At 46.8% G+C, this 25,316-nt stretch overlaps 1 protein-coding gene across 1 annotated transcript in view; it reads left to right on the top strand.

Annotated features, from left to right (window-relative positions):
- Nucleotides 1–25,316, top strand: part of LOC107112407 (septin-5-like) — an 80,244-nt gene that overhangs the window by 34,151 nt on the left and 20,777 nt on the right. The window contains exons 6-12 of the mRNA XM_015413536.1: nt 13,064–13,384; nt 17,879–17,972; nt 19,462–19,548; nt 21,513–21,636; nt 22,507–22,641; nt 24,426–24,543; nt 24,729–24,830. Of these exons, the coding sequence (XP_015269022.1) occupies nt 13,064–13,384; nt 17,879–17,972; nt 19,462–19,548; nt 21,513–21,636; nt 22,507–22,641; nt 24,426–24,543; nt 24,729–24,830 (981 nt within the window). The remainder of the gene's footprint in view (nt 1–13,063; nt 13,385–17,878; nt 17,973–19,461; nt 19,549–21,512; nt 21,637–22,506; nt 22,642–24,425; nt 24,544–24,728; nt 24,831–25,316) is intronic.

Here is a 25,316-nt window from a genome sequence, read left to right as displayed (position 1 = left end):
TGTATTTCAGCAAAGCTTGGAGGTCAGTTGGATTCTCTAACAGCAATGTTATTTTGAATTCTTTCTCTGTGTTTTTTTTTTTAAACCCTGATGCTCTTCATGAAGCTCACCCGCTAGGATTTCTGTGCAAGTGTATACACTGAGCGCGGATCCTCCTCTCTTTCTGTTGCATCCCTTTGTGCAAGGGATATCCTTCAGTGGTGCATTCCAATCCTGCCTTCTTGTGGACTTCTCAGAATCATGTGGTTAGGTACTCTTAGAAGGAAGATGCTGGAATAGATAGTTCTTTGGATGGATCCAGTAGAGCTGGTGTATATACTTATCTCAGAAAGGTATCTATATTGAGGTTTTGGTCGTATGGAAAATATATGTCATCAGTTGATTAACTAGCACATGATGAATCGACTCTAGGGCCTTTAACTGGTTGACGTTCCTTCTAGCTATTCTGGTCGAACAAGTTTTGCAGTGCCATTTGTTTCTTTATTAGTTTATTTGCCACTTGGCTATGCCAAGGGAGCACAAAATTAGAGTTTATGGAGAGAGAGAACATCTACATCCATAGCAGGAAGCAGCATATTGCTTGAGGTATACAATTAACATCTCCATGCTGTTGTACGCAACTAAGTTACCCTTTATGGCTTAGTACTTTGTGCTGAGAGCTTTGCAAGACCTCAGTTTCTTCACAAGTGAATTCAAGGTATACGCAAAGCATCACTAATTCAGGGAATGAGTCTGTAGATATTAAGGATGTTCCCCAATCTGGAACTTCAGCATTTATTGCTTTAGAAATTTTACACTCCCTGGCAGTGGTACTCTGCACATGCTCAGAGTCATTCTGCTTTAGATGTGGGAGAACTGTTTTGCAAGCTGGGTTGGGGGTCAGAGGTCTAGCTGAAATTAAAACTCGCTCCTGAGATATTGGAGCAGGCAGAGCTGAATGAATGGATCTTTCTCGGGGGCAGCAAGAGCCCTTTCCTGCCAGCTCAGTCTGTGTCAAAACATCAGCCTGAGCAAATGCAGGAATGGCTGAGGGAGTGGTTATGCAAATATCAGTGACTGTTCTCCCCCCACCCTTCCATCCTACCTCCCTTTAATTTACAAGCCCTGTAGCAAAATATTCCATTTGCAGCTTAGTTCAGAGTGGAAAATGGCTTCGTACATCTCTGAGCCAGAGAACAAGGCAAAGGTACTGTATCAAAACTGGGGGTCAGGGTGGGTGGCTGGAGGGAGAGGAAGCCTGGTTTCTGGGGCAGCAGGTGGCATTACCGGACCCAAAGGTAGCTCCTGCATTAGCAGGGGAAGCTTCCTCCTTCTATAGATGGGGGTCAACCCACTCCCTGTTCCAAAACCTTTAAAGAGACAGAAGTGGTAGCACAGCAACTCCATTGTCAGCTTTGTCTGGAGTCTGGCTGCGAAAAGGGGATGGTCGTTGGCTAGAGGTTACTGGTGGGGGTAAAGGTTACTTCTAGTCATCTCTCATAAGTAAATGACCTGCTGAAAAGGGGGACAGCCGGGCTCTCCTATCTCTTTGGAAGTTGGATAGAGGAGGCTATTTGTGGCAGGTGTGCTTTTCTCCCCGCTGCCTGCTGGGCTGCATCTTTTGAAGTTCCTTCCTTTGCCTTCTTCTCCTTAGGAGCTGGTTAAGAACCAATCGCTGGTGCAGGGGAAGCTCTCCAAAGGGAGTACGACACAAAGAGGCTTATTGAATGATGCCGAGATAAATTTATTCCACAAAAGCCCAGTATATTTTGGGCCACAAGCGGCTGATTTGGCACACAGCGCAACACATCCCTTGGCCAGTTTCCTATGCCGGCTGTGCAATCCTAAGCAGAGTTATACCCTTTCGAGTCCATTGAATGGAGGGGCTGTGGCTCAGTTTGGTGTAGTGGTTAAATGTGTGGACTCTAATCTGGGAGAACTGGGTTTGATTCCCCACTCCTCCACTTGCAGCTGCTGGATGACCTTGGGCAAACCATAGTTCTGTCAGAGCTGTTCTTGAAAAAGAGCAGTTTCTGTCAGAGCTCTCTCAGCCCCACCTACCTCACAGGGTGTCTGTTGTGGGGAGGAGAAGGGAAAGGAGTTTGTAAGCCACTCAGACTCTGAGTGAAGGGCAGGATATAAATCCAATCTCTTCTCTTCTTCTTCCTTTCAATGGAAGAACATCTGCTTTGCATGCAGAACGTCCCAGGTTCAATCCCCGGCATCTCCAGTTAAAAAGGACCAGGCAGTAGGTGATGCAAAAGACCTGAGAACCGGGAGAGCTGCTGCCAGTCTGAGTAGACAATATTGACTTTGTTGGACTGATGGTCTGATTTGGTGTAAGAAAGCTTCATGTGAGTTCAAGTGTGCTTAGGCAGGTTTCTGACTAAACTGGGCTGTAATCTGTGGTAGGTGATGGTGGAATAAAATGCTTAGTCTTGGAAGTGCCCAGTTTTTGCTGCAAATTAATGTACCTCTCGGTGAGATTTTTTAAATCTGTTCTTATTTTGGGTGGCCCAAAAGGCCTCAGTAGCAAGGGATGAAACTCCCCTGATTATAAGTGCCATGAGTGAGTGCAGATCTCTTGAGGACCGCATTTTTGGCACTGTGACCCATGCTTATGCACTGATGCCAGCAAAGATGTCTAGAATGATCTTTGTATCTGCAGAAGCATCCTTGCTGTTGGCAGATGCAGACATGGAACAGATGCGGGCATGTCCAGAATTTGTCAAATGCTGACATATGCGAATCCCAGATGAATTTCATGAATATCCCAAACCAGATATCTCTCCCTCCCTGCATTTTTGGACATCTACCACTGGAGGCTGAAAGGGACATTTTGGGGTATTGTAGACATTGATCAATGTCTTGGAATTTTCAGGCAATAATCACTTTTGTCTGGGGGTGTCAACATGCACACGGCACAGTCTCCACATTGCACATTACTGTTCTCTGTATTTCCCAGCCCTCATTTACTTTGTTAACTTGTCCCTCCCCCCTCCACTCACACACCTCCTCAGTACCATTTTATCTTCCAAGCAACTGAGAAAAGCAAGCCACGGCCACAGATATTTATTCCAACAACCAAATCAGTCTGTGAGGTTTCATTCACACACATGCCATTTTGAAAATTCTGGACTGGTAAAACTGCAGTGGGATTATTCGATAGCGTTCTTTTGCAGCCATTAACCCAACTGAGAAACCTGATAAAAGTATATTTAGAACCGTTTTCCTGGTTTTCACGTGGTGCATGAGCACAATTAAAGCTGTGTTTCTGGTTTTCACATGTGTGTTAAGTGTATTTAAAGCTAATGCTTTTTTCATAAGTGCATTTAAAAGTTGCCTTTCTGCTTTTCGCATGTGCAGAACCACATGTAAAGGTGCTTTGTTTCAAACACTCACATGCATGTGCCTGCAAACACACAGACGCGTACAGAGAGTGGGACCGAAAAGCATTTTAAGTGGCCCATCTGAAGTTATCCTTCTGACTTTTTGAATATCCTTTTTGGGAAAAGGGGTGTAAGACCCTTCTTTAATCTAAGAAGTGTTGTAAAATAGTCAAAAAGTGTTTAATACTTGGACTATTAATGAATCTTGCTCTATTGGAAAGAAGAGATTTCTTTGCCTTTAAAAAACCTTTATTTCTAAGGAAAAAGGGTTCACGGGATTACTACAAATTAACATAACACTAAGAGCTACATTTCTAAGCTGCCTATAGTCAAACCTAGCACACACATAATGGAGAATCTCTCCTTCTTCTTGACCCCAAGAAAGGAAGTCACCTGAAACAAATGACCAATCTGTATCACAGTAGAAGCTACTTTTCCCGGGCTAATTCCCCATTGGCTTAGTGCCAGGTATCCCTTCCAGGTCAGTCTAAACAATAGCAAACTAGGAATACAAGTTAACCCTATAATGACTGAATCATCAGACCTTGTAAACACATTCATTTCCAACAAGAAGGATTCATGCTTCCTTTCTTAGCTTTGAGCAATGGCTGCAGCTTGGTCAGCATCCAAATCACTGGCCCAGATGCCTGGGAATCTCCCATGTGCTGATCTCCTGGAGTGGACATTTTTATTTTCCACTATTGAAACTGAGGCTTTTGCCCAGATTGCCTTTGGCTGAGCCTGCTTCCGTAGGAGCCTAATAGTGCCATCCTGAGAACACTTTCCTGGGAGTAAGCCCCACTGAGTAGACTGGAGTAGGATTCTGAGTAGACCTGTTTACGATTGCACAGTGACTTACAGTGAAATCCTATGCAAGGCTACTCTAACCTAAATCTACTGATTTCAATTGACGTAGGCTAGGGTAACTGCATACTGTTAGTGAAGGCAGAGTACGAGGAGACAGACATGAGTTCGAATGTCATGTGGGGCTGCACCAGGTCATTTTCTCTTGGCTTCAGTTCCCTATCTGTGAAATGGGACTAACATGTTACTGCTGTTAATTCATGCATCTTTAATTAAAAAAAAAATTATTTACATCATTTATAGTCTGCCTTTCTCACTTGGACTCAAGGTGGATTACACAGAGTGAGTCAGTACAATTAACAGGATGGGGTATTCAACAGCAATGCAATAGGATTAGAGTTGCAGAACCCATCAAAATTCTAAAAACAGAACTGAAGCAAAGCTGTGGCTCAGTGGCAGAGCATCTGCTTGACATGCAGGAGGTCCCAGGTTCAATCCCCAGCATCTCCAGTTACAAGGACCAGGCAGCAGATGATGTGAAAGACCTCAGCCTGAGACCCTGGAGAGCTGCTGCCGGTCTGAGTAGACAATACTGACTTAGATGGACCAAGGGTCTGATTCAGTATAAGGCAGCTTCATGTGTTCGTAAGATTTTACATGACACACTAAATGACACACAGAAATTACCTTGACCAGTGTGGCGTGTCCGATAAGAGTGTCAGATTAAGGCTAAGGAGACCCAGATAGAAATCATGGCTCAGTCATGACATTTACTTAGGTCTCAGGCAAGTCTTTTATCTCTTGGCATGACCTACTTTGCAGGTCTGTTATCAAATACATTGGGGAGGGACAACTGTGCCTGTGGTGCTAAGCACCTTGGAGGCAGGGCAGGTTCTGAGCGCACAGAGGGCAATCACCTGTTTTCTAGCTGGTGACTAGGGTTGCCAGTCTCCAGGTGGTGGCTGGAGCGCCCAGAATTACAACTGGTTTTTAGGTTACAGAGATCAGTTCCCCTGGAGAAAATGGCTTCTTTGGAAGTTGGACTGTATGGTAATATCCCCACTGAGGTTTCCCTTCCCACACCCCATCCTTCCGAGGCTCCACCCCTAGATCTCCAGGAATCTCCCAGCCCAAAGCTGACAACCCCACCTGAATAAAATGGCTGCTTTGGAGAGTGGACTTTATGGTGATATGCCCCACGGATGTCTCTCCCCTCTCCAAACCATGCCTTCCACAGGCTCCACTCCCAAAATTTCCCAACCCAGAGCTGGCAGCCCTAATGGTGGCCCAGTGTGTGTGTATGTGCATTCATGCGTGTGTGCATGAAATGAAGAAGAAGAAGAAGAAGAAGAAGAAGAAGAAGAAGAAGAAGAAGAAGAAGAAGAAGAAGAAGAAGAGATTGGATTTATCCCCCGCCCTTCACTACCCAAAGGTGTCTCAGAGCGGTTTACAAACTTCTTTCCCTCCCCCTCCCCACAACAGACACCCTGTGAGGTGGGTGGGGCTGAGAGAGCTCTGACACAAACTGCTCTTTTTCAAGGACAGCTGTGCCAGAGCTTGTGACTGACCCAAGGTCACATCAGCAGGTGCAAGTGGAGGAGAGGGGAATCAAACCCGGTTCTCCCAGATTAGAGTCCACACACTTAACCACTACACCAAACTGGTAGTGGTTAGTGACACAAGGGGTGCAGTCACATGCACAAGATAAACCGGGGGGGAAGTGAGGCTATTCCCTCTGGAGGAATTTGACCCGCAGTTGCGTGATCACACAGTCCTTTGAAGCTGCGGGGGCAGCCCGCCACTGCGTGATCAGACCCAACCGTGGGTGAGTCAGGGTTGTTGGTTTTTTTTGCTGTTTGTTTCCGATTCGCTTAAACGGGGAATCGATGAATCGCATCTCGGCACTGAGGGCCCCCTATGGAGTGTGCGATGATGTCCATACTGAGAAGGGGGGGGGGGAAACAATGGCACGGAGTTGGGATGGCCTGATCAGACCATCCCGATGCCATGAGAGCGCGCTGGTGTGATCAGACAGGGAACATAAGAACATAAGAACATAAGAGATGCCAATGTTGGATCAGGCCAAAGGCCCATCTAGTCCAACACTCTGTGTCACACAGTGGCCAGAAATACCAGGTGGCGCCATCAGGAGGTCCACCAGTGGGGCCAGGACATTAGAAGCCCTCCCACTGTTGACCCCCCCAAGCACCAAGATGACAGAGCATCACTTGCCCCAGAGTCCCTATCTATACCTTGTGGCTAATAGCCACTGATGGACCTCTGCTCCATATGCTTATCGAGGGAAAAGTCTGTCCGTGGCCCATAGCAACCCGTTTGCTACCGGACTATTCCCGGTGTCTTTTTACTCCACTTCTGGGGCGGAGCAAAACGGGTTGCTGACGGGTGCAGGGCACTTCCCAGATGTTTGTGTCTGATCGCGCCCTTTAAATCCGCCCAGCATTTGTGCCTATGGCGCGGCTAATTGTGCGCGTGATCGCACCCAAGCACATGTATAATTAGAGAATCAAGGTTGCTTCCTTTTTTTTTTAACGCAAAAGGGGTGGCCATTTGTGGTTTACTGCCCATATGATGTACAGGATGGGAAAGGGCAGCTTGGGACACGGGAGGGGAAATAGTCTGCTGCGAAGTCGAAATAGTCTGCTGCAAAGTGATGGAGAATTTATAACACAGACTAGAAGCACGGTAGAGAGCCCACAAAATAAAAAGGGTAAACACGGTCGCCTTCAGAGAGGCAGAGGAGTTTAGGGTTGCCAGCTCTGGGTTGGGAAATACCTGGAGATTCTGGGGGCGGAGTCTGAGGTTGGGGGAGGGACTTCAATGGGGTATAATGCCATAGAGTCTACCTCCCAAACACAGCTGTTTTCTCCAGGTAAACTGATCTCTGTCGCCTGGAGATCAGTTGTAATAGCAGGAGATCTGTAGCCACCACCTGGAGGTTGGCAATTGTGGAGGAATTATCTGAATTCCCAGAAAGCAGAGATGAGGCAGGAGGGAAGGCCAGCGAGGAGGAAGAGACAGATATTGGGAACAAATGCTTTGCACAACCAGTAAATGCTACAGGAATTGTGAATAATCATAGGTGATCAAACACTTTTAAACTCAGTGTGAATCACCATCACCATCACCATCACCATCATCTTCTTCTTCTTCTTCTTCTTCTTCTTCTTCTTCTTCTTCTTCTTCTTCTTCTTCTTCTTCTTCTTCTTCTCCTGGTGCTCCTCAGGGTAACTCTGTCATAGGGACTGGAACATGGCCTGGAATGGCTGTGCAAATGGCCATTTGTTCAACCCGCAGGCTAACAAGATTAGTCCAGAGAGGATTAGAGATGGGCTGATCCCTCCTGAGAACAAGAGTCATAGCAATCAGTGTGTGAGTTGCAACAGCACTGCAGCATCAGAGAGCAGTGGGGTAACATACAGCAGTGTCCCAAGTGCCGAATTCGAGAGAACGTCTTGCTCCAATGCCTTTCTGGTTCTGTCTCTTGCCCATCTCTTGCTCCTGGTGCTCAAAGTGGAAGGTGCAGCTGGTGGGGGAAAATCATAGAAGCAGACTGATTGGCACAGAACATTTTTGGGCTGTGTAACCCAGTGCTCTGTCTCCACCAGTGGCCAGTCAGATGCCCAGGGAGACATTCAGAAGCATCAACCTTCCCTGTTGCTTGCCCCTGTGGTATACTGCCTCTGAACTTGGATGTTCCATTTAACTATAATTGAAAATAAACATAGTGGACTTGACCTGAATGGTTCAGGCCAGCCCAGTCTCATCAGATCATAAGAACATAAGAACATAAGACATGCCAATGTTGGATCAGGCCAAAGGCCCATCCAGCCCATCACTCTGTGTCACACAGTGGCCAGAAATACCAGTGCCATCAGGAGATCCAACAGTGGGGCCAGGACATTAGAAGCCCTCCCACTGTTGACCCCCCCAAGCACCAAGAAGACAGAGCATCGCTTGCCCCAGAGCCCCTAATAGCCACTGATGGACCTCTGCTCCATATGCTTATCTAATTCCCTTTTGAAGCCGTCCATGCTTGTAGCCGCCGCCACTTCCTGTTGTGAATTCCATGTGTTAATCACTCTTTGGGTGAAGAAGTACTTCCTTTTATCCATTCTAACCCGACCACTCAGCAATTTCATTGAGTGCCCACGAGTTCTTGTATTGTGAGAAAGAGAGAAAAGTACCTCTTTCTCTACCTGCTCTATCCCATGCATAATCTTATAAACCTCAATCGTGTCATCTCTCAGTCGTCGTTTGTCCAAGCTAAAGAGCCCTAAGCGCTTTAACCTTTCCTCATAGGGAAAGTGTTCCAACCCTTTTATAATTCGAGTTGCCCTTTTCTGCACTTTTTCCAAAGCTATAATATCCTTTTTAAGGTGTGGTGACCAGAACTGCACACAGTATTCCAAATGAGGTCGCACCATTGATTTATATAGGGGCATTATGATATTGGCTGATCTGTTTTCAATACCCTTCCTAATAATCCCCAGCATAGCATTGGCCTTTTTTATTGCAGTCACACACTGTCTCAACATTTTCAGTGAGTTATCTACTACAACTCCAAGATCTCTCTCTTGATCAGTCTCTGCCAGTTCAGATCCTGGAAGCTAAGCAGGGTTGGCTATGGTTAGCACTTGGATGGGAGACCACCAAGGAAACTTGGCTGCGACTTGACGGCATTTTCCACCACCAGACCTGACTTCCTTTCAGCTGACTGGTAATTCTCTCCATTGGGTGAGGCTGGATTTCAGAGCTCTGCTGTCTCTGAATGTGGAGGTTGTATCCATAGGGAAAGTATCTGGCAAGAGTTAGCAACTCGGCTTTTCACAAGGGGCGAAATAGGAAAGCAGGGCAGGAGGAGGGGCAGGCCAGGGGCAGGCCAGGGAGATAGACTCTGAAAAAGAGGACGAGGAGCTTGATGTTATCGCAGAGGGCCAGCTAAGCCATGCCCACAGCAGAGGAGTGAACTTTGGGATCTGTGGGACGTTTGACTTGCTAAAGCTGTTAACTGCTCAGTGACCTCTTCAAGGTCGGAGTTGCGAAAAGTGGCAAAGCGCATGGATGTGGGATGCGCCAATTACACAAACATAACGAGCCGTATTGATTAGGATGGAAAAGCAAAGCCTTGCTGCAGATGGTGCACAGTGGCTGGGGGAGGGGAGCCTCCATGACCCCATTTTGGCCCTGCCCTGTCTGGCAGTCACAGCTGCCACTCTCCCATAAGCCAGCATCGAAACAAGAGCAGCGCCCAACTGCAGAATGCAAAAAAGAAAAAGGAAAAAAAGGTCCCATATTTTCATGCTAGACCATGTATTCAGATTTGGGGCCTGGGAGGAACATATGAATTGATGGGAAACTGCATGTGCAGATGAAAAAACGTGCTCTTATGAACTGATGCATTTGCCTTATACTGAATCGGGCCATTGGTTCGTCATGCTTGGTATTGTCTGCCCCTAGTGGCACTGGCTTCCTGGGATCTTCTCAGGCAGAGGGCATTTTCTGAACACTGGCTACCCGAGATCCTTTAGCTGGATGTACTGCCAGGGACTGAACCCAGCGGCATCTTCTTGCAAAGCAGGAGCCCTTCCCCTGAGCCATGGCCCATTTCCTGCCACTGACTTGCTTACTTATGTACTTCATTTGTCATCTGCCTTTCTTGCTGAAACTCAAGGCAAATTACACAACTGAAAACAATGCGATAACAGCAGTATACGAATACAACCTATGGTGCTACCAAACTGGATTACAAAATGAGAGATGCACACACTCAAAATAATAGAGTTGCATAACAATAGAGTAGTATAACGAACACAACAAACAACGAAACAAAACTGGATTACAAAATTAGAGCAAAATACAATACAAACAGTGTAATATATGCAGTGAAGAAACTAGAAAAGCAGTTCCTTCTAGGGATGGGCACAAACCGGTTCGCAAACCAAAACTTCAGCATGAACTTGGCCCAGTTTGGAGCCCTGAATCGATGTTCGGAGAAGGCGCCTTCCTCGAACATTTACCAGACTTTTGTCTGGTTTGATTCAAATGTTCAAGCCATTTAAACCTAACAGCTGGGGCAGGGTGGGTCTGCAGCTCACCTGTTAAACATAACGGTGGGGTGGGTCCTTCCATCAGCTGTTAGGTTTAAATGGCTGTGAGCCATTAAATCTGTGAGTTTTGCTCCCCTCTGCTTTGAAGCAGGGGAAGCGAAACTGATGAGCTGCCAGCTATTTAACCCTTCTCAGGCAATCCTCCCCCCCTTTTCCTGGCCATGGCTTGCTGCAGCCAGGAGAAAGGGGAATCCAAACTGGCCAGTTCAGTTCAGGGCATTTTTGACTCCATTCAGTTTGGGGTGTGGTTCGGGAACTGCCCCGAACTGAACCAGAATTTTTAGAATCACACCCATCTGTTTATAAAAAATATGCTCCTGAACTGTTCTGTTTTCTTTGGAATGACAGCAGCTTTCCTGACCTCATCAGACAGGCCATTCCCCCAGGTGGGAGCTACACCAGTGCGGGTGCTTCAGTTTGGGCAGCAACTGATCTTACATCTTTGCAGGGTGGCACCTTCAGAAGCCTTTGCTTACAACAGCACAGCTTGTTGGGATAGGTGGTCTTACAGTTGTGTGGGTGCACTTTCATGGTCCCAGATGGATTCTGGTACATGCCTTTGTGACTATCATCTGCTCCTGAATGTTTCCATTGCTATTGGTGCTTTTGCCTTATCTCTGTCTTTTGGTTTCTGTCTTTCTGCTCCATCCTCCTAATTCCTTCTCTCTCCTCCCCATCACACACCCTGGCCTGCTCCACATTCTGGTCTCAGGCAACAGAGGCAGAAGGGACAGCCCCAGAAGACTCCACAGAGACCCAGCCCTGTGCTGCAGAGGTACCCTTAGCTGGTGCCCAGACAGAGGGTGTCAATCCCTGCCCCCCGGGGGAGACGGAAGAGCATGCCAGAATCCCAAGGGAATACACAGTAAGAACTTTGGCACATGAAGATGAGGCTTCATCTGTACTTTCCTTTGTGGCCCCCAACCCACATTCCTCTAGACTAAAGGCTGGGTGCTCTTTCCTTCTGCTGTCCTTTATCTTCCCAAAGTTCTTGAGTTGCGCATGCAACTGAGCATCACAAAAAAACTGACAAATGTCCATGATATTTGTGCACCAAATGAAGGATGGTTCAGGTGTGGTTGAAATGGGAGGCTGACTGAAAGTGAAGTCTAAGAACACTTAATAGGCCTGAGTAAGATTCTCGGCCCTTTCACACAATCTAAATAATGCAGTTTCTGTCCACTTCAGTGACTGTTTGCAAGTGGATTTTGCCATTTCACAAAGCAAAATCCAGTGCATTGAAAGTGGATTGAAAGTATGTTATTTAGTTTGTGTGAAAGCTCCCAGTCTGAGTAGATCTATTTAGGATTGCTCTCTTAAGTGGGCAAAGCTGATGTTGTTTCAGCCCTGTCAATAAAGATTGTGACTGCATGTGAGTAACCTGCCTTATGGGGAGGGCAGGGATCTATTGAAAGCACTACCAAAACATTGAGTTCTGATTAAGAAGAAGGAACTAAAAAAGACCCTCAAATTATAGTATGTTTTAACAGCCACTGTAATTAGCCAGCAGTGAAACGAGGAACATTTTTCTGTTAGACTGTTTAATTTTGAATTCCATTTTGACCTTGTTCGATCTTTTAGGCCAAAATCTTGTGCAATCAAAGCAAGATGTCCCGTAAACAGCTTACTTTAGGAGCAGTGATATTAGCCATTGATTTGTCTTTATAACTTCTGTACTTTTTCAGTTTAAAATTTAGATCAAAACAATCATGACAGTGGCTTTGTGTGTGTGCTGTGTGTGGGTGAGGTAGGGGGGAAGCCAACCCACCAAGGTCACTTGAGAACACAAAGCCAGCATGGGGTCATGGTTGGAGTATCAGATGAGGATGTGGGAAACATAACTTTGAATCCTCATTACCTCACTAAGTCGTTGTTGTGAGAATAAAATGGAGGAATAGTGAATGCTGCTGTAAGCCTTATCAAGGAAATAAGCAGGGTATAAATATCTAAATAAATATCCATAACCAAGGGATACAGAGTCTCGGACTGCCACTGGAGCATACTCGTATCTTATAAATCAATAAATTAACAGCAAAGCTTGGATTGGAGCATTTGTAACAGTTATCATGGGAAAAAGCTTAACAAGAAAGGTCCCTCAACAGTGTCAGTCTCGCCTCTCTCTCCAGCAGCACTGAAGTAGTTCTTCTCCCAAAGAGTAATTAACATGTGGAATTCGCTGCCGCAAAAAGTGGTGGCAGCTACAATCATAGACATCTTCAAGAGGGCATTAGATAAACATACGGAGCAGAGGTCCATCTGTGGGTATTAGCCAAGATGTAGATGGGGCAGTGATGCTTTGCATTCTTGGTGCTTGCAGAGCAGCAGTGGGAGGGCTTTTGGAGTTCTGACCCCACTGGAGAACCTCTGGATACTGGCCACTGTGTGACAGGGTGTTGGATTGGATGAGCCATTGGCCTGATCCAGCATGGCTTCTCTTATATTCTTATGAATGTGGTGATACAAATCAACTTTGAGGGCTTCAAAACATGTAGAAAGTAGGGTTGCCGTGGAAAAAAAAACCCCTTTATGGATATTATTTGCCTCCAGGCCATGAAAAGTTTCAGCTGCCTGTTTTTATACATGAAACCTTCATTGAAGGGACAGGACTCTCTCCAGGCCTGTTGGCAGCCTTGGACTGAACCAACTTGGACTGAACCAAAATCAGTAGGCTGTTGGCAGGAAGACTGGTTTAATAGCATCCCGTTTCTTTTCTGTCCTTCTTCTCTTCACCCTGCTCTCTGTCATTACCTTTTCCCTTCTCAGATAAAGCGTTTTCTGAAGGACGACTCAGAAGAGGCTGAGTTGGTTCACTTCCTCAAGGATTACCCTTCCAAGGAGTACTTCCGCTTTGTGCCATCGGAAGGGATCCAGAAGGCTGAAGGTCTGGGCCATACGGAGCCCAAGATGTTTTCCAGCATGGTCAGGACCATCCCTGATGACACCATGGTTGAAAAAGAGCAGAGGGCCTTCCATCGCCCGCAGCCCCTCGACTTGCAACAGCAGCACATGGCTGCCCCGACCCCGGCGAGCCCTTCTCGACCCAGAAGCCCCTGGGGCAGGCTTGACCCCTATGACTCGGATGAGGTAAGCCCTTCCCCCAGTGGCTCTTGTTTCTACTCCTGGGTTGGGCTCCTTATTGGTGACCGCTTCTGGAATGTGGGTATGGAGTTGGCAGCAATCTTCAAAACATTTTGGTGCTTATTTTTGTTTCTCAAACGGAACCTTGCTTTATTTAGGAGCGGAGGGAAATAAAGAGGGTTGGAAGCCTTGCTGGCCGCAGACTCATGCTGAATCAGATGACACAGAGGTCATTTGAAAACTCGTGAGGTGGTGGTGATAGTTTCTTTGCTACCATTGTGTCTGCTGAATCTCATCCAGCAAAGTTATTTAGGATAGCGTGTTGATAGATTCTCAGTATGGAGTCAGATGTGAATAGGGATTTATTTGTAAACTGTGATTTTTTTCGGAAGATTCTTTGCAAATAAAATCAGATGCAATTTGAAGTAGACTCCAGTTTGGCTGCACATTTCAGAAGCAATGTTGGGAGCACTGGCTAATCAGGTTTTTATAGATAGACTCGGATGGATCCTCCTGGCAGATGTTGGCAGAGTACTTGGCGTTGCAAAGGCCACCACTTGCCCCACCTGTCTTAGGGTCCCCCCTTGGTAAGATAGTAAATGAGTTCCTAACGTAAGTAAATTTCCCTGGGCTTTTAAAGAAGGCTGTTGGTAGAGTTATGATAAGAAAGTCTTTCACAGAGGTCATTTCGGGGGGTATCGCGGGGGAACACAGTTCCCCCGGGTGAGATGCGTGGGGCGGGCACACGATGAAGCCCCGCCCCCTGCTTCCAGCCACCCCGCTTCCGGTCCTCATTCTGCCAGGAGGAGGCAGGAGAAGAGGGAGGGTAAGTTGCTTCCTCCCCGCCTCTCCCCACCCCTGCCTGCCTGGGGCCAGGGAGGGCCTTCACGGGGCTTCCTAGCACTCCCGCCGGCCTTGCAGGTCCACCGCCGGGCCCCTGATGTCAGGGGGTGTGGCATATGCTAATGAGTTATGCTAATGAGTTCCCCTAGTTCTTTTTCTATGAAACGACCCCTGGTCTTTCATATTAAAAAGAAGATCTGGAGAATTGTCAGGCCATGATGGTAAGGTCTATCATTGTGCTTTCCACCCTTCTGCTATTTTAAATTTTATAACATCCAGACTGATGAAGAGTTCTGGTGAGCCTGAAAGCTTGCACAATGTTTTGCATCCATTTGGCTGGTCCTAATAATAAAGGCAATTGACCAATCTCATTCTTGTTTTTGGATTCTGTGCGGACTAATATGGCTGTACAACTTGTTCAATATCAAATTTTGTCATTTTAGCAGGAACGTTTTGAGCAGGTGGTAGCAGAACTGTCCCAAGTTTTCTGGATGATGTCTCTGTCTTTGATCCATTTCAACTTGACTTCTGGCCCATCTTTGGGATGGACAAAGCATGAGAATGTAGCTTCACAACATGCCTGACACACATCAAGTCACAGGTGTGAGACCAGACTTCCAGTTAAGATATATATGGGGGGACCTTGCATTAAAAAGTGCTTGTTCACTCAGCACTTTGAGGGAATGCTGGGAGGGGGAAGAACATCTGATTTCTCTCCCACTCCACTTTTGCCAGTGGAAAGGGCTGCATGTGGAGCCAGAAAGAAGGTGTAAAAAGCCCCTCCGCTGTGCTTTCCACTGGCAAAAGTGGAGTGGGAGGGAAACTGGAAGCTCCTTCTCCCCCCTTGCAGGACACATGAATGCATGAAGCTGCCATATACTGAATCAGACCATTGGTCTATTAATGTCAGTATTGTCTGCTCAGATTGGCAGCAGCTCTCTAGGGACTCAGGCAAAGGTCTTTCACATCGCCTGCTGCCTGGTCCTTTTAACTGGAGATGCCAGGAATTGAACCCAGGACCTTCTGCATGCAAAGTAGAGGTTCTGCCACTGAGCTACAATCCTTCCCCTGAGTGAGCAAGCTCTTTTTAAGGTGATTTCCTCCAATGCATGTTTGACTAGAGGTTCCATTGCACACCCATGACCTGATACATGTCAGACATATCACATAGATTGGCCCTTTGTTGCCCTGGTTGACAGTCTCAGTGGGATAGTGGCAATGCCTTTCTGCTGGTTCTGTTAAGACTGCCATCTGCTTTTGTCAATGCGGACCACGTTGTTATGCTAAATGGTTTGGAGAAGGAAAGAAGAGGGGAGTGGGGTTCCCATGTTTTTGGTCATTTCTGTCCCATTAGACTCAAAGGTTTGCAGATTTCCAAAGCAGCATCCTGGTAACTGACATGTGGTGTGCCCTGGGGGTTCAGCCTTCTCACCTGCCTTGTTTAATATCTATGTTAAACCACTAAATGAGATTGTAGCTTTTGGGTTTGATGTCATCAATATGCTGATGATAACCAGATCTGTCTTTCATTAACTAGGACTCCAGAAGTAGCTCTCTCTGCCCTGGGGTTTGCCTCTCTGCCATTGTCTGCTGGCAAAGGGGAGAAACAAGCTGAAGCCATGCAAAATAGTGGAGCTGGTTGGAAAACTTACTGGCTGGGAAGCAGATGAGTTGCTAACTTTGGAGGAAGTAATGCTGTCGTTGGCAGAATATGCAGAAAGCTTGGGGGAGCACTGCTGATGGATTGGCAGACTGGGTCTTATTGCTAGAAATGCTTTCTGTCAGTGCCTCCAGGTATGCAGATAGGCTCCCTTCCACACCACTCTAACCTCAAGGCTAGATGACTTCAACAGCTTTGCACAGAGCTGCCGTGAAAGCCTAGAAACTCAAGTTGGTTCAGAACTTTTCCTCGGTTATATCAGTTTTATTACACAGTTTTGAAAGCAGAGCCTAGAAACATATCGGCAGCCAATCTACCCCGCCATTCTCTCCAGTGGGGATCCAAAGTGGTTTGCATAGTTCTCCTGTCGTCCATTTTATCCTCACAACCACCCAGTGGGGTAGCTTAGGATGAAAGAGAGTGACTGGCCCTAGATCACCCAGCAAGTTTCCATGGTAGAATGAGGATTCGAACCTGGGTCTCCCGGATCTTAGTCTGACACTCCGTCTACAGTATGCTAGCTGTCTTTGAAAGCCCTTCATGGCCTAGGACCAACAAAAGTGAAGGACCATCCCTCCCTACATGCCAGCTCCTCTGACTGAGGCAGTCTCTCTTTTCCATCCCTTCCCATAGCAAAAAATGCTCCAGGGCTTTTACCGTGGGTGCCCTAGTGCTTGGGAACTAGGTAGCTCTGGAGGTAAGAATGGTCTCATCCTAGACTCAACTCTGTATGATTTGCAAGGAGGTACTTTCAGAAAAGGAGGGCATCCTCTTCTGCTCGGCTTTGCGTTCAAGTTCTGCAGTGTTATTGTTTAGACTGCCCTTGCGAGAGAGAGATTTGGCTGATGTTATTCTTAACTAGGGTAGGAGTCTCTGTTTTTCCAGCATGTATTCTATGTTTTGTAAAGTATTTTGAGGAGGGAAGTCGGTATGGTATAGAACCCGATCTTGTCAGATCTTGGAAGCTCAGCAGGGTCGGTGCTTGACTGGGAGACCACGATGGAAGGCTCTGCAGAGGAAGGCCAGGGCAAAGCACTTCTGCTTCTCACTTGCCTGGAAAGGCCCTTCTGGGGTTGCTGTAAGTTAGTTGCGACTTGATGGCACTTACGTATGTACAGTGCTTTAAAGTCCACTTTTTGTGGAGAAAGGCAGCCTAAAAAGGGTTACAGAAATAAATGCTTTCACTGATTTTTGATTGAAAACAAAAGCAATTAAGAGAAGACTACAGTTAATAAAAAAGACAGAAGCAAAGAGGCTGGAATATATTAATAGACAGCGTACATTTTATAATAGTTTTAAATATGACAGTAAAGAGCCATGCTACTGAATACGAAATGCAAATTAATTGAAGAAAGGAGTTGTGTAATCCACAAGATCTACGTGAGAATCCCAAGACTCTGTTCTCTCTACAGAACTAACTTGTTGGGTGGTGCGAGTCACAGATGAGTCTCCCCGGCTAATCTATTCCAGATCCCCCCCAGAACCGTACTGTATACAGAACTGTACATGGCAACCATCAAACGGCCTAGCCCAGGGGTCCCCAACCTTTTTGGACCTGGGTCACCTTTGGAATTCTGGACACAGTATGGTGGGCACAGCCCCGAAATGGCTGCCACAGGAGGTGGAGCCAGCCACGCAATGGCTGCTGCAGTTTATCTTCAGTCCCTCGGTGGAAATTTTGAACTGTGGTAACAGCTGCTGCCAAAGCAGCGCTTTTGAAATTGTCCAGTAGCCAATGAGAAGCCTTGTTGGGCAAATGCCCCACCTGGCCCAGCTCATTTTCTAAAAACACTAGGCAGGCACCAGGAGTAGTAACACCACGTTGGGGACCCCTGGCCTAGCCCATTTGATGGTTCTCCTGCCCAAGACCCACTGACACACCTTTCCCCCATGAAAAAGCCAGGGTCATACAGCTTCTCTCTGAATGTCATGATTTCTATAACAGGAGCATTTCTCCTTTCCCTTCCTCCTGGTCTCCCTCTTTCTGCTGTCTTCAGGATGACAAGGAGTACGTGGGGTTTGCGACGCTCCCCAATCAAGTCCACCGGAAGTCTGTGAAGAAAGGCTTTGATTTCACACTCATGGTTGCAGGTATGTGTGCGTGTATGTGTGGGATTTTCCTTTCCTTTGATGCCCTCGAATGTTGCAAGCTGCACCTTTTTCATTATACTTCTTCGACAGCAGCTAGCCATCATAAACAAATGGAACCCCCATGTTCAGGGGCAATATATCTCTGAAAACCCTTTGCTGTTGGGGCAGCAAAGATCAGGAGAAAGCTGTTATTAGATGCAAATTTGAAATGATATTTATGACGAAGACCCTTTATGTTTTTCAGTGTCCAGGCTGATTAGCCTGCCTGTTCTATTGTGATTTTCTGTGTTTTACTGAAAGCTGCCTTGACTGAATCCGGACAGCTGGGGTATAAAAATATTTAAATAAATCAAATCAGTAATGTCCACGAGGATAAAGGCTCCATCAACGTGACCTAGCAGGTGCCAACACATGGCAATCAGTGCCACGGTCAAGCAGTCTTTCTTTATGGCCACAAAACTCTTTGCTGTGCTGTGAAGATCCTGGGATTCAGCTGCGCATCGACACAGCCAGTGTTCTACCTGCATCGAAAACGATGGACTTTGGCACTAACCTTGGCTTCCAGCGTGTCTGTTTCTCCAAAAGCCATGTTCTTAAACTGGTCTTCCTTACTTTCCCCTTCCTATGCCCAATGATATAAGAACATAAGAGAAGCTATGTTGGATCAGGCCAGTGGCCCATCCAGTCCAGCACTGTGTCACACAGTGGCCAAAACCCAGGTGCCATCAGGAGGTCCACCAGCAGGGCCAGAATTCCAGAAGTCCTCCCACTGTTGCCCCCCAGGCACCAAGAATACAGAGCATCACTTCCCCAGACACAGTGTTCCATCTATACCTTGTGACTAATAGCCACTGATGGATCTCTATTCCATATGTTTATCCAATCCCCTCTTGAAGCTGCCTAAGCTGGTAGCAGTCACCACTTAACTGTGGCAGTGAATTCCACATGTGAATTATTCTTTGAGTGAAGAAGTACTTCCTTTAATCTGTTCTAAACCTACTGCTCATCAATTCCATTGAGTGCCCACGAATTCTTATATTGTGAGAAAGAGAGAAAAGTACTTCTTTTTCTATCTTCTCTATCCCATGCATAATTTTGTAAATCTCTATCCTCAATCCTCGGTTGTCCTTTCTCCATGGTAAAGAGCCCTAACCTCTTTAACCTTTCTTCAAAGGAAAGGTGTTACATCGCCTTAATTATTTTAGTTGCCCTTTTCTGTACCTTCTACAATGCTATAGTATCTTTTTTGAGGTGCGGTGACCAGAACTGTTCCAAATGAGGCTGCACCATAGATTTATACAGGGGCACTGGATCCCTTTTTACTGCCTAGTAGTGATTTGTTGTCAGTTTTAACTGTCACTCCTTGTAGTACACAGTGCCGGCTGTAACATTTAGTTCCCTGGATAAAAGTACTGTTTGAAAGATGTTTGCCTGTCTTCTGTCTTTTGTTCTTTCTGCTGAATTGTGTTTGCTGCTGTTTTTCTCCCAGGAGAGGCCGGGCTGGGGAAGTCCACCCTTGTAAACAGTCTTTTTCTCACTGACCTGTACAAGGATCGCAAACTCCTAAATGCAGAAGGTAAGGCGGCTTTTCTGAATGGCCCTTTCCTTCTGTCCTTTTAGAGGAGAAAGCTGGAGGAGGAGGGATACCCCCTCACTTCCAAAAGGGAGGTAATTTGATGCAGAAGACCTGGGCTAGAGAGCCCTGACCTGGCCCAGCCTTCTAGTGCACGGCACTTCCTCCAGTTCCATTCCTCCCCCCCTTCCAAAAGTGCATTTTGAAATTCATTCCTTAATGGTTATAGATTGGTCGGGACATACAATTATAAATGGTCTGGGGAGAGTGGAGAGAGAGATTAGATGAAATTAGATTTTAAAAAGGATTAGACAAAATCACAGAGGATGAGTCTTATCAACAGCTGTTAGCCATGATAGTTAAGAAGAAGAAGAAGAGGAGATGGGATTTATACCCCGCCCTTCACTACCCAAAGGAGTCTCAGAGCGGCTTACAAACTCCTTTCCCTTCCCCTCCCCACAACAGACGCCCTGTGAGGTAGGTGGGGCTGAGAGAGCTCTGACAGAAATGGCTCTTTTTCAAGAACAGCTGTGCCAGAACTATGGCTTGCCCAAGGTCATCCAGCAGCTGCAAGTGGAGGAGTGGGGAATCAAACCTGGTTCTCCCAGATTAGAGTCCGCACACTTAACCACTACACCAAACTGGCCTTAAATGGAGCCTCCCTGTATAGAAGCAGTTAATAAGGACAAACATCAAGGGAGGCTTACTTTCAGGCTGGCCTCTGTCTGTTGGAAACAGGATACTGGTCTACATATCCTTGCTTTGGTCTGATAGAGCAAGACAGCTGTGATATCCTCACTCTCTGTGGTCACCACAGTTGCCAGGTTAGCCTTTTATCATCTTTGGCAGATCGGGCAACTAGTTTCCTGTCTCTCCCCCCAGGACTTGGCTACAGTGACCCATGCAATGGTCTCTTCCAGGCTTGATTACTGTAACTTGCTTTATGCGGGCTTACCCCTGAAGCTGATCTGGAAATTCCAGCTAGTGCAAAATACGGCGGCACACCTGCTGACTGCAATGCCTGTGTGGGCTCGCATTCAGCCAGTGCTGTGCCAATTGCACTGGCTACCGATTGAGTACCGGATCCATTTCAAGGTGTTGGTATTAACCTGTAAAGCCCTATGTGGCCTGGGGCCGACATATTGAAGGGACTACTCTGGAGACTGTATGTGCTCTGGAGAGCCTTGTGCTTGGCGGAACATCATCTGCTGGTTCTCTCCGACCCAAAGGGCGTCCGCTTAGCCTCGACCAGCCTAGTGGAACTTGCTCCCATCTGAGATCAGGGCCCTGTGAGACCTATTACAGTTTTGCAGGGCCTGCAAAATGGAGCTGTTCCACCAGGCCTTCAGTTGAGGTGGCTTGCACCCAATTATTTGGCCTCCCTTGCTGTAGCTTTCCAACCGTATGCTGCCCATGTGTATAAGATTTTTCCTGTTCTTGGCTTATGGCCTAGTTGCTTCCAGCTATTTGGGATTGTTGACCCTTATGAATTTAGTGTCGTTCCTGCCTTTTTAACTGTTTTAATTATTTATTTATTATGTAATCAGTAATTAATTAAAAAGAGATTAAATACCCTTTTTAATGGTAGCTATGATAGCTAAATGGAGCCTCCATGTACAGAAGCAATGTACCTCTCAATATGGGCTCCTGGGAGGAGCCAAGAGATTTCTCTGTCCTTTATGAGATGGCTCTTGTGTTTGCCACATTGGTGCTTGAGAAGATTTGGCTGTGAGCCTCCATATTCAGTGGCAGTATACCTTGTTCTTAGATGCTGGGGTCAAAAATAGGGAAGACTGTTAGAAGCATCTGGCTGTCCACTGTCAGAAACAGGATGCTGGAGTAAGCCACTGCCTGGATTTTTGGCCTTTTGTGATGTATGTCGGGGTGTTTGTGTAGCCGTTGCACCTGCCTGTTAGCGTGCTGCTTCCCCACAAACCCCATTTCTGTCCTTTTCTCCCTGTGTCTAGAACGGATCATGCAGACGGTAGAAATCACGAAGCATGTGGTGGACATTGAGGAGAAAGGCGTGAAGCTCCGCCTTACCATCGTGGACACGCCGGGCTTTGGGGACGCCGTCAACAACACAGAGTGGTATGTCTCCCCTTTGGAGAGAGGAGGGGAATTAGCCCTGGCAGCAGGCAGAGCCCTGGGCAGGGAATCCCATTAGGCCTTGCCTGGAGAGCCCGTTTGACTTCTGGATAGAAGCCAGAATTGGGATAAAAATAATCTGCTAGAGACAAAAGCCAGCTGGCTGCCAGGCAGGTAAATCCTCGTGAGAGGAGACATGAGACTGACCCCAGCAGAGCTTCCTGTGTCCCTCAGTTTCTGGTGATGATGAAGGAAGGGGGAGTATGTTCACCTGGCATTGCCCGGCCCAGTAGGCATTTGGTGCACAGCTGGCAGACATTTATGGTCTGGCTTCTTAGTGGTTGCACATTTTTACAGACCCGTCTACTGTGGCTCCATTCTCCCAGGCCTTCCTTCCTCAGCCCAGTCGCGGCTCTAATCTCACAGCCCTGGTCATGGTCACCTTCCCACACCCATCACAGCTCCCTTCTCCATCCAAGTGTGGCTACACTGTGGGATGAAAATTGTCTTTTTCTTGCACTCCTTTTAGCCCTATCACTGCTGGTTGGTCAAAAAAGAATAAGAGAAAGTCACTGTGTGGTCGGAACGGCCTCTGGGCTGCTTGGGGAAGGCGGACCTGGGGAAGGCAGCAGGGTCCGATTCTCTTGCATTCTGCTTCTTCTACCGCCTCCAGATGTAGCTTTCATTTGGGAAATGGAAGGTCAAGGGCCTCCAGTCACTGGGTGGTGGGGGGGGAGGTGGAGGTAGGCCCTCTGCCAGCCCACAGGCCTTGGCAGGTCCCTGACCCTGCCACACCCTGCCACCGGCCTGGAGCTGGCACCCTACCACCTTGTTTTATAGAACTTCTTCTCCCCTGTTCTGTTCCCTCCCCAGCTGGAAACCTGTGGCCGACTACATAGATCAGCAATTTGAACAGTACTTCAGGGACGAAAGTGGCCTGAACCGGAAGAACATCCAGGACAACCGCATCCACTGCTGCCTCTACTTCATTTCACCCTTCGGACACGGGTAGGGGAAGTGGAGGGGACTGAGGCCCAGCTAAGCCAGCCTTTACTTTTGGAGCAGGGCATAACAGTGCTGGTTCCAAAAGCTGTGGGCTATGTGAGCGGGCAAGCAAGCCTTGCTGCAGTATGACATCCTAGTGAGCTGCTGGCTGATAGGGGCCCTGTGTGCAGTACAGCACTGTATCCCTCATATACCACTGTAATTGCCTTAGCTTCACCCAAAGAATCCTGAGTTTGGGGTTTGGGGAAGAACGGTCTCTGTTAGAGATCCCTTCCTCTGTTTCCTCACAATTTCCAGGGTCTCTAGGAAGAAGGCATGGATGTTCCTCTTGTTTCAGCCTGTGGTATGGTTTTGCCAGGTCAGGCCTGGAGGCAGAGCTCATGCTTGGGAGATAACTGGGGAAGGTTATCATGAGCCAATGCAAAACAGAATAAACAACTTGAATTTACATGGCCAGCAATATGTGACATTGGGGATCTGCTGTTGAAGCCCCTGATATTTAAAAAGCAGGGATATATATGTGTGTGTGGGGGGGGGGGGAGGTGACTGATACGAATTGGGCCTGTGGCATGGAGGATCAAGGATTTTAACACCCCCTATGCTGTTTCCTCCACTGAAACATGACATTTTAAATTGGAGTTAGAGTTAGGGATTCCCCCCCCCCCACTTATTTATTTATTAATTAAAAGATTTACTAGGCTGCTCTTCCCTACAAGTAGGGCTCAGGGTGGCTTACAACAGAATAGAATACAATAAATAATTTAAATTAAAACCAACATTAAGACTACCTAGAAACAAATCAATTAATAAAACAATATTCAGTCCAAGATGGTGGGGAAAATTCAGCTCCCCAGCCTTTGCGGGGGGTGGGGGGGAGTTGCAAGGGTTGGGTAGAGTATATGAGATTGCCAGATGTCATATGGTCCCGTTGCTGTCCTCAACCAAATGCCTGGTGGAACATCTCTGCCTTACATGCCCTGTGGAAAGGTAGTAATTCTTGCACCACAGCACCAGTCTACATGCCTGCCCTACTCTGGGAATCCCCAGCATCTGTGTAGCTTGTCTTGAAGTGCCTAAATAAACATTGCACTATCTTAGTGTCCTTTCCGGATTCGTCACAAGGATTTTCAGCTAGAATGTGTTCTGTGATTCAGACTCAAATTCTAGTCATGTAGAGGCCTAGTTCAGATTGGGACCAGTTTGAATTGAGAGAGGTGGTGTCAGCCTTCACTGCCCACCATTTGCCCAACCGGAAACAGACCCAGGGAGTTGCTTGTTGCTTTTCTGGGGAAACCCATATGTAACCATCAGTGCAGTACAAGTAGGTTTCCCTAGCAGGGCAAAAAGCAGTTTTCCAGGGCCACTTCAGGTCAGGAAAACAGTGCATACGAAATGGCTTAAGTTCCCTCTCCCTCTGTGTCGTGGCCCTGATCCAAATTGGCCTTCCCCACCTGCTTGGGAATAGGGTCTGAGTGCTGAACATTCAAGGAATGTCAGATTGAAAGTCCTTGTGTTGGACTCAGGATCATGTAATGTATAGTTAGCCCCTAACATGTGCCTAGTAAACTTATTGAACGTAATTGATAACTTACTAAAATACAATCCCAGTGCAAATGAAAAATGATTGCCAAGCATCAAATTCTTGCCTGTCCTCCATGGCCTTTATGTTTCTTGACTGGAACAACAGAACAAGGCTGTCTTGAACAACCTAACTTTTAGGCTCTGTGTGTGTATGGGGAGGACCAGTTTCTGATATGCGCAGCGTGCTTAACTGCATCTCTTGGCAGGTTGCGGCCCCTGGACATCGAATGCATGAAAGCTCTCCATCAGCGTGTGAACATCGTTCCAGTCCTGGCCAAAGCTGACACCCTGACACCCTTTGAGGTGGATCGGATGAAAACCAAGGTGAGGAGAGGCCATGAGAACAAACGTGGGTGCCTTCTCCCAAGATGAGGCAAATTAGACACATCGCTGCTGCTTTTGGTGTGGATCCTTTTAAGTCATGTGGCATTGAGCCCTCAGCCTGCAGCAAATGTGGAACAAGCCATGATCAAGCTTTGTCAGTTTCAGGCATCATTTTCCCCTTCCAGATCCGTGATGAAATTGAGCAATTTGGAATCCGGATCTACCAGTTCCCAGAATGTGATTCAGATGAAGATGATGATTTTAAGACGCAGGATCTGGCCCTTAAGGTGAGGATGGGGGGAGCCTGGACACCCTGTGTTGAAATTAAACTGTAAAAAATGGCCACAAACCTGGTCTAAAAAAAATAGTAAGAACAAGCAGTAAAACAGAGAAAGGCAAAAGATTGCCAATGGTGGTGTCTGGATTCTCTGTAAAATTGAGTGAGCAAATCAGGGCAATTCCAGACAAAGTGGTGAATATGGAAGCAATTGGTGGCTGTTTCAAGCAGCATGTTTGAATGGTGGAGAACAACAACAAACATTAAAAATTATAAGACATTTATTAAAAAGAAAATGCCCATACACATATTCTCAAGCACAATAACAGACTGAGCAAAGGATCCAAAAGAAAAGTATAAACATGCCGTTCCACTGTCCCTGATTCTATACATGCCCTAGTTGATGTTATTCTAAGGCAAGATCATTAATGTAGAAGTTACAAAGTTTCTAAGGTTTCCGCTACATTGGAGTCTTTGTTTGCCTGCTTTCCCCCAC

This window comes from Gekko japonicus, unplaced genomic scaffold (genome assembly GCF_001447785.1).
Source record: "Gekko japonicus isolate JY-2015 unplaced genomic scaffold, Gekko_japonicus_V1.1 scaffold250, whole genome shotgun sequence".
Classification (NCBI taxonomy): Eukaryota; Metazoa; Chordata; class Lepidosauria; order Squamata; family Gekkonidae; genus Gekko; species Gekko japonicus.
The sequence above is the reverse complement of the archived record's forward strand: the minus strand, read 5'-3'. Positions and strand labels throughout refer to the sequence as shown.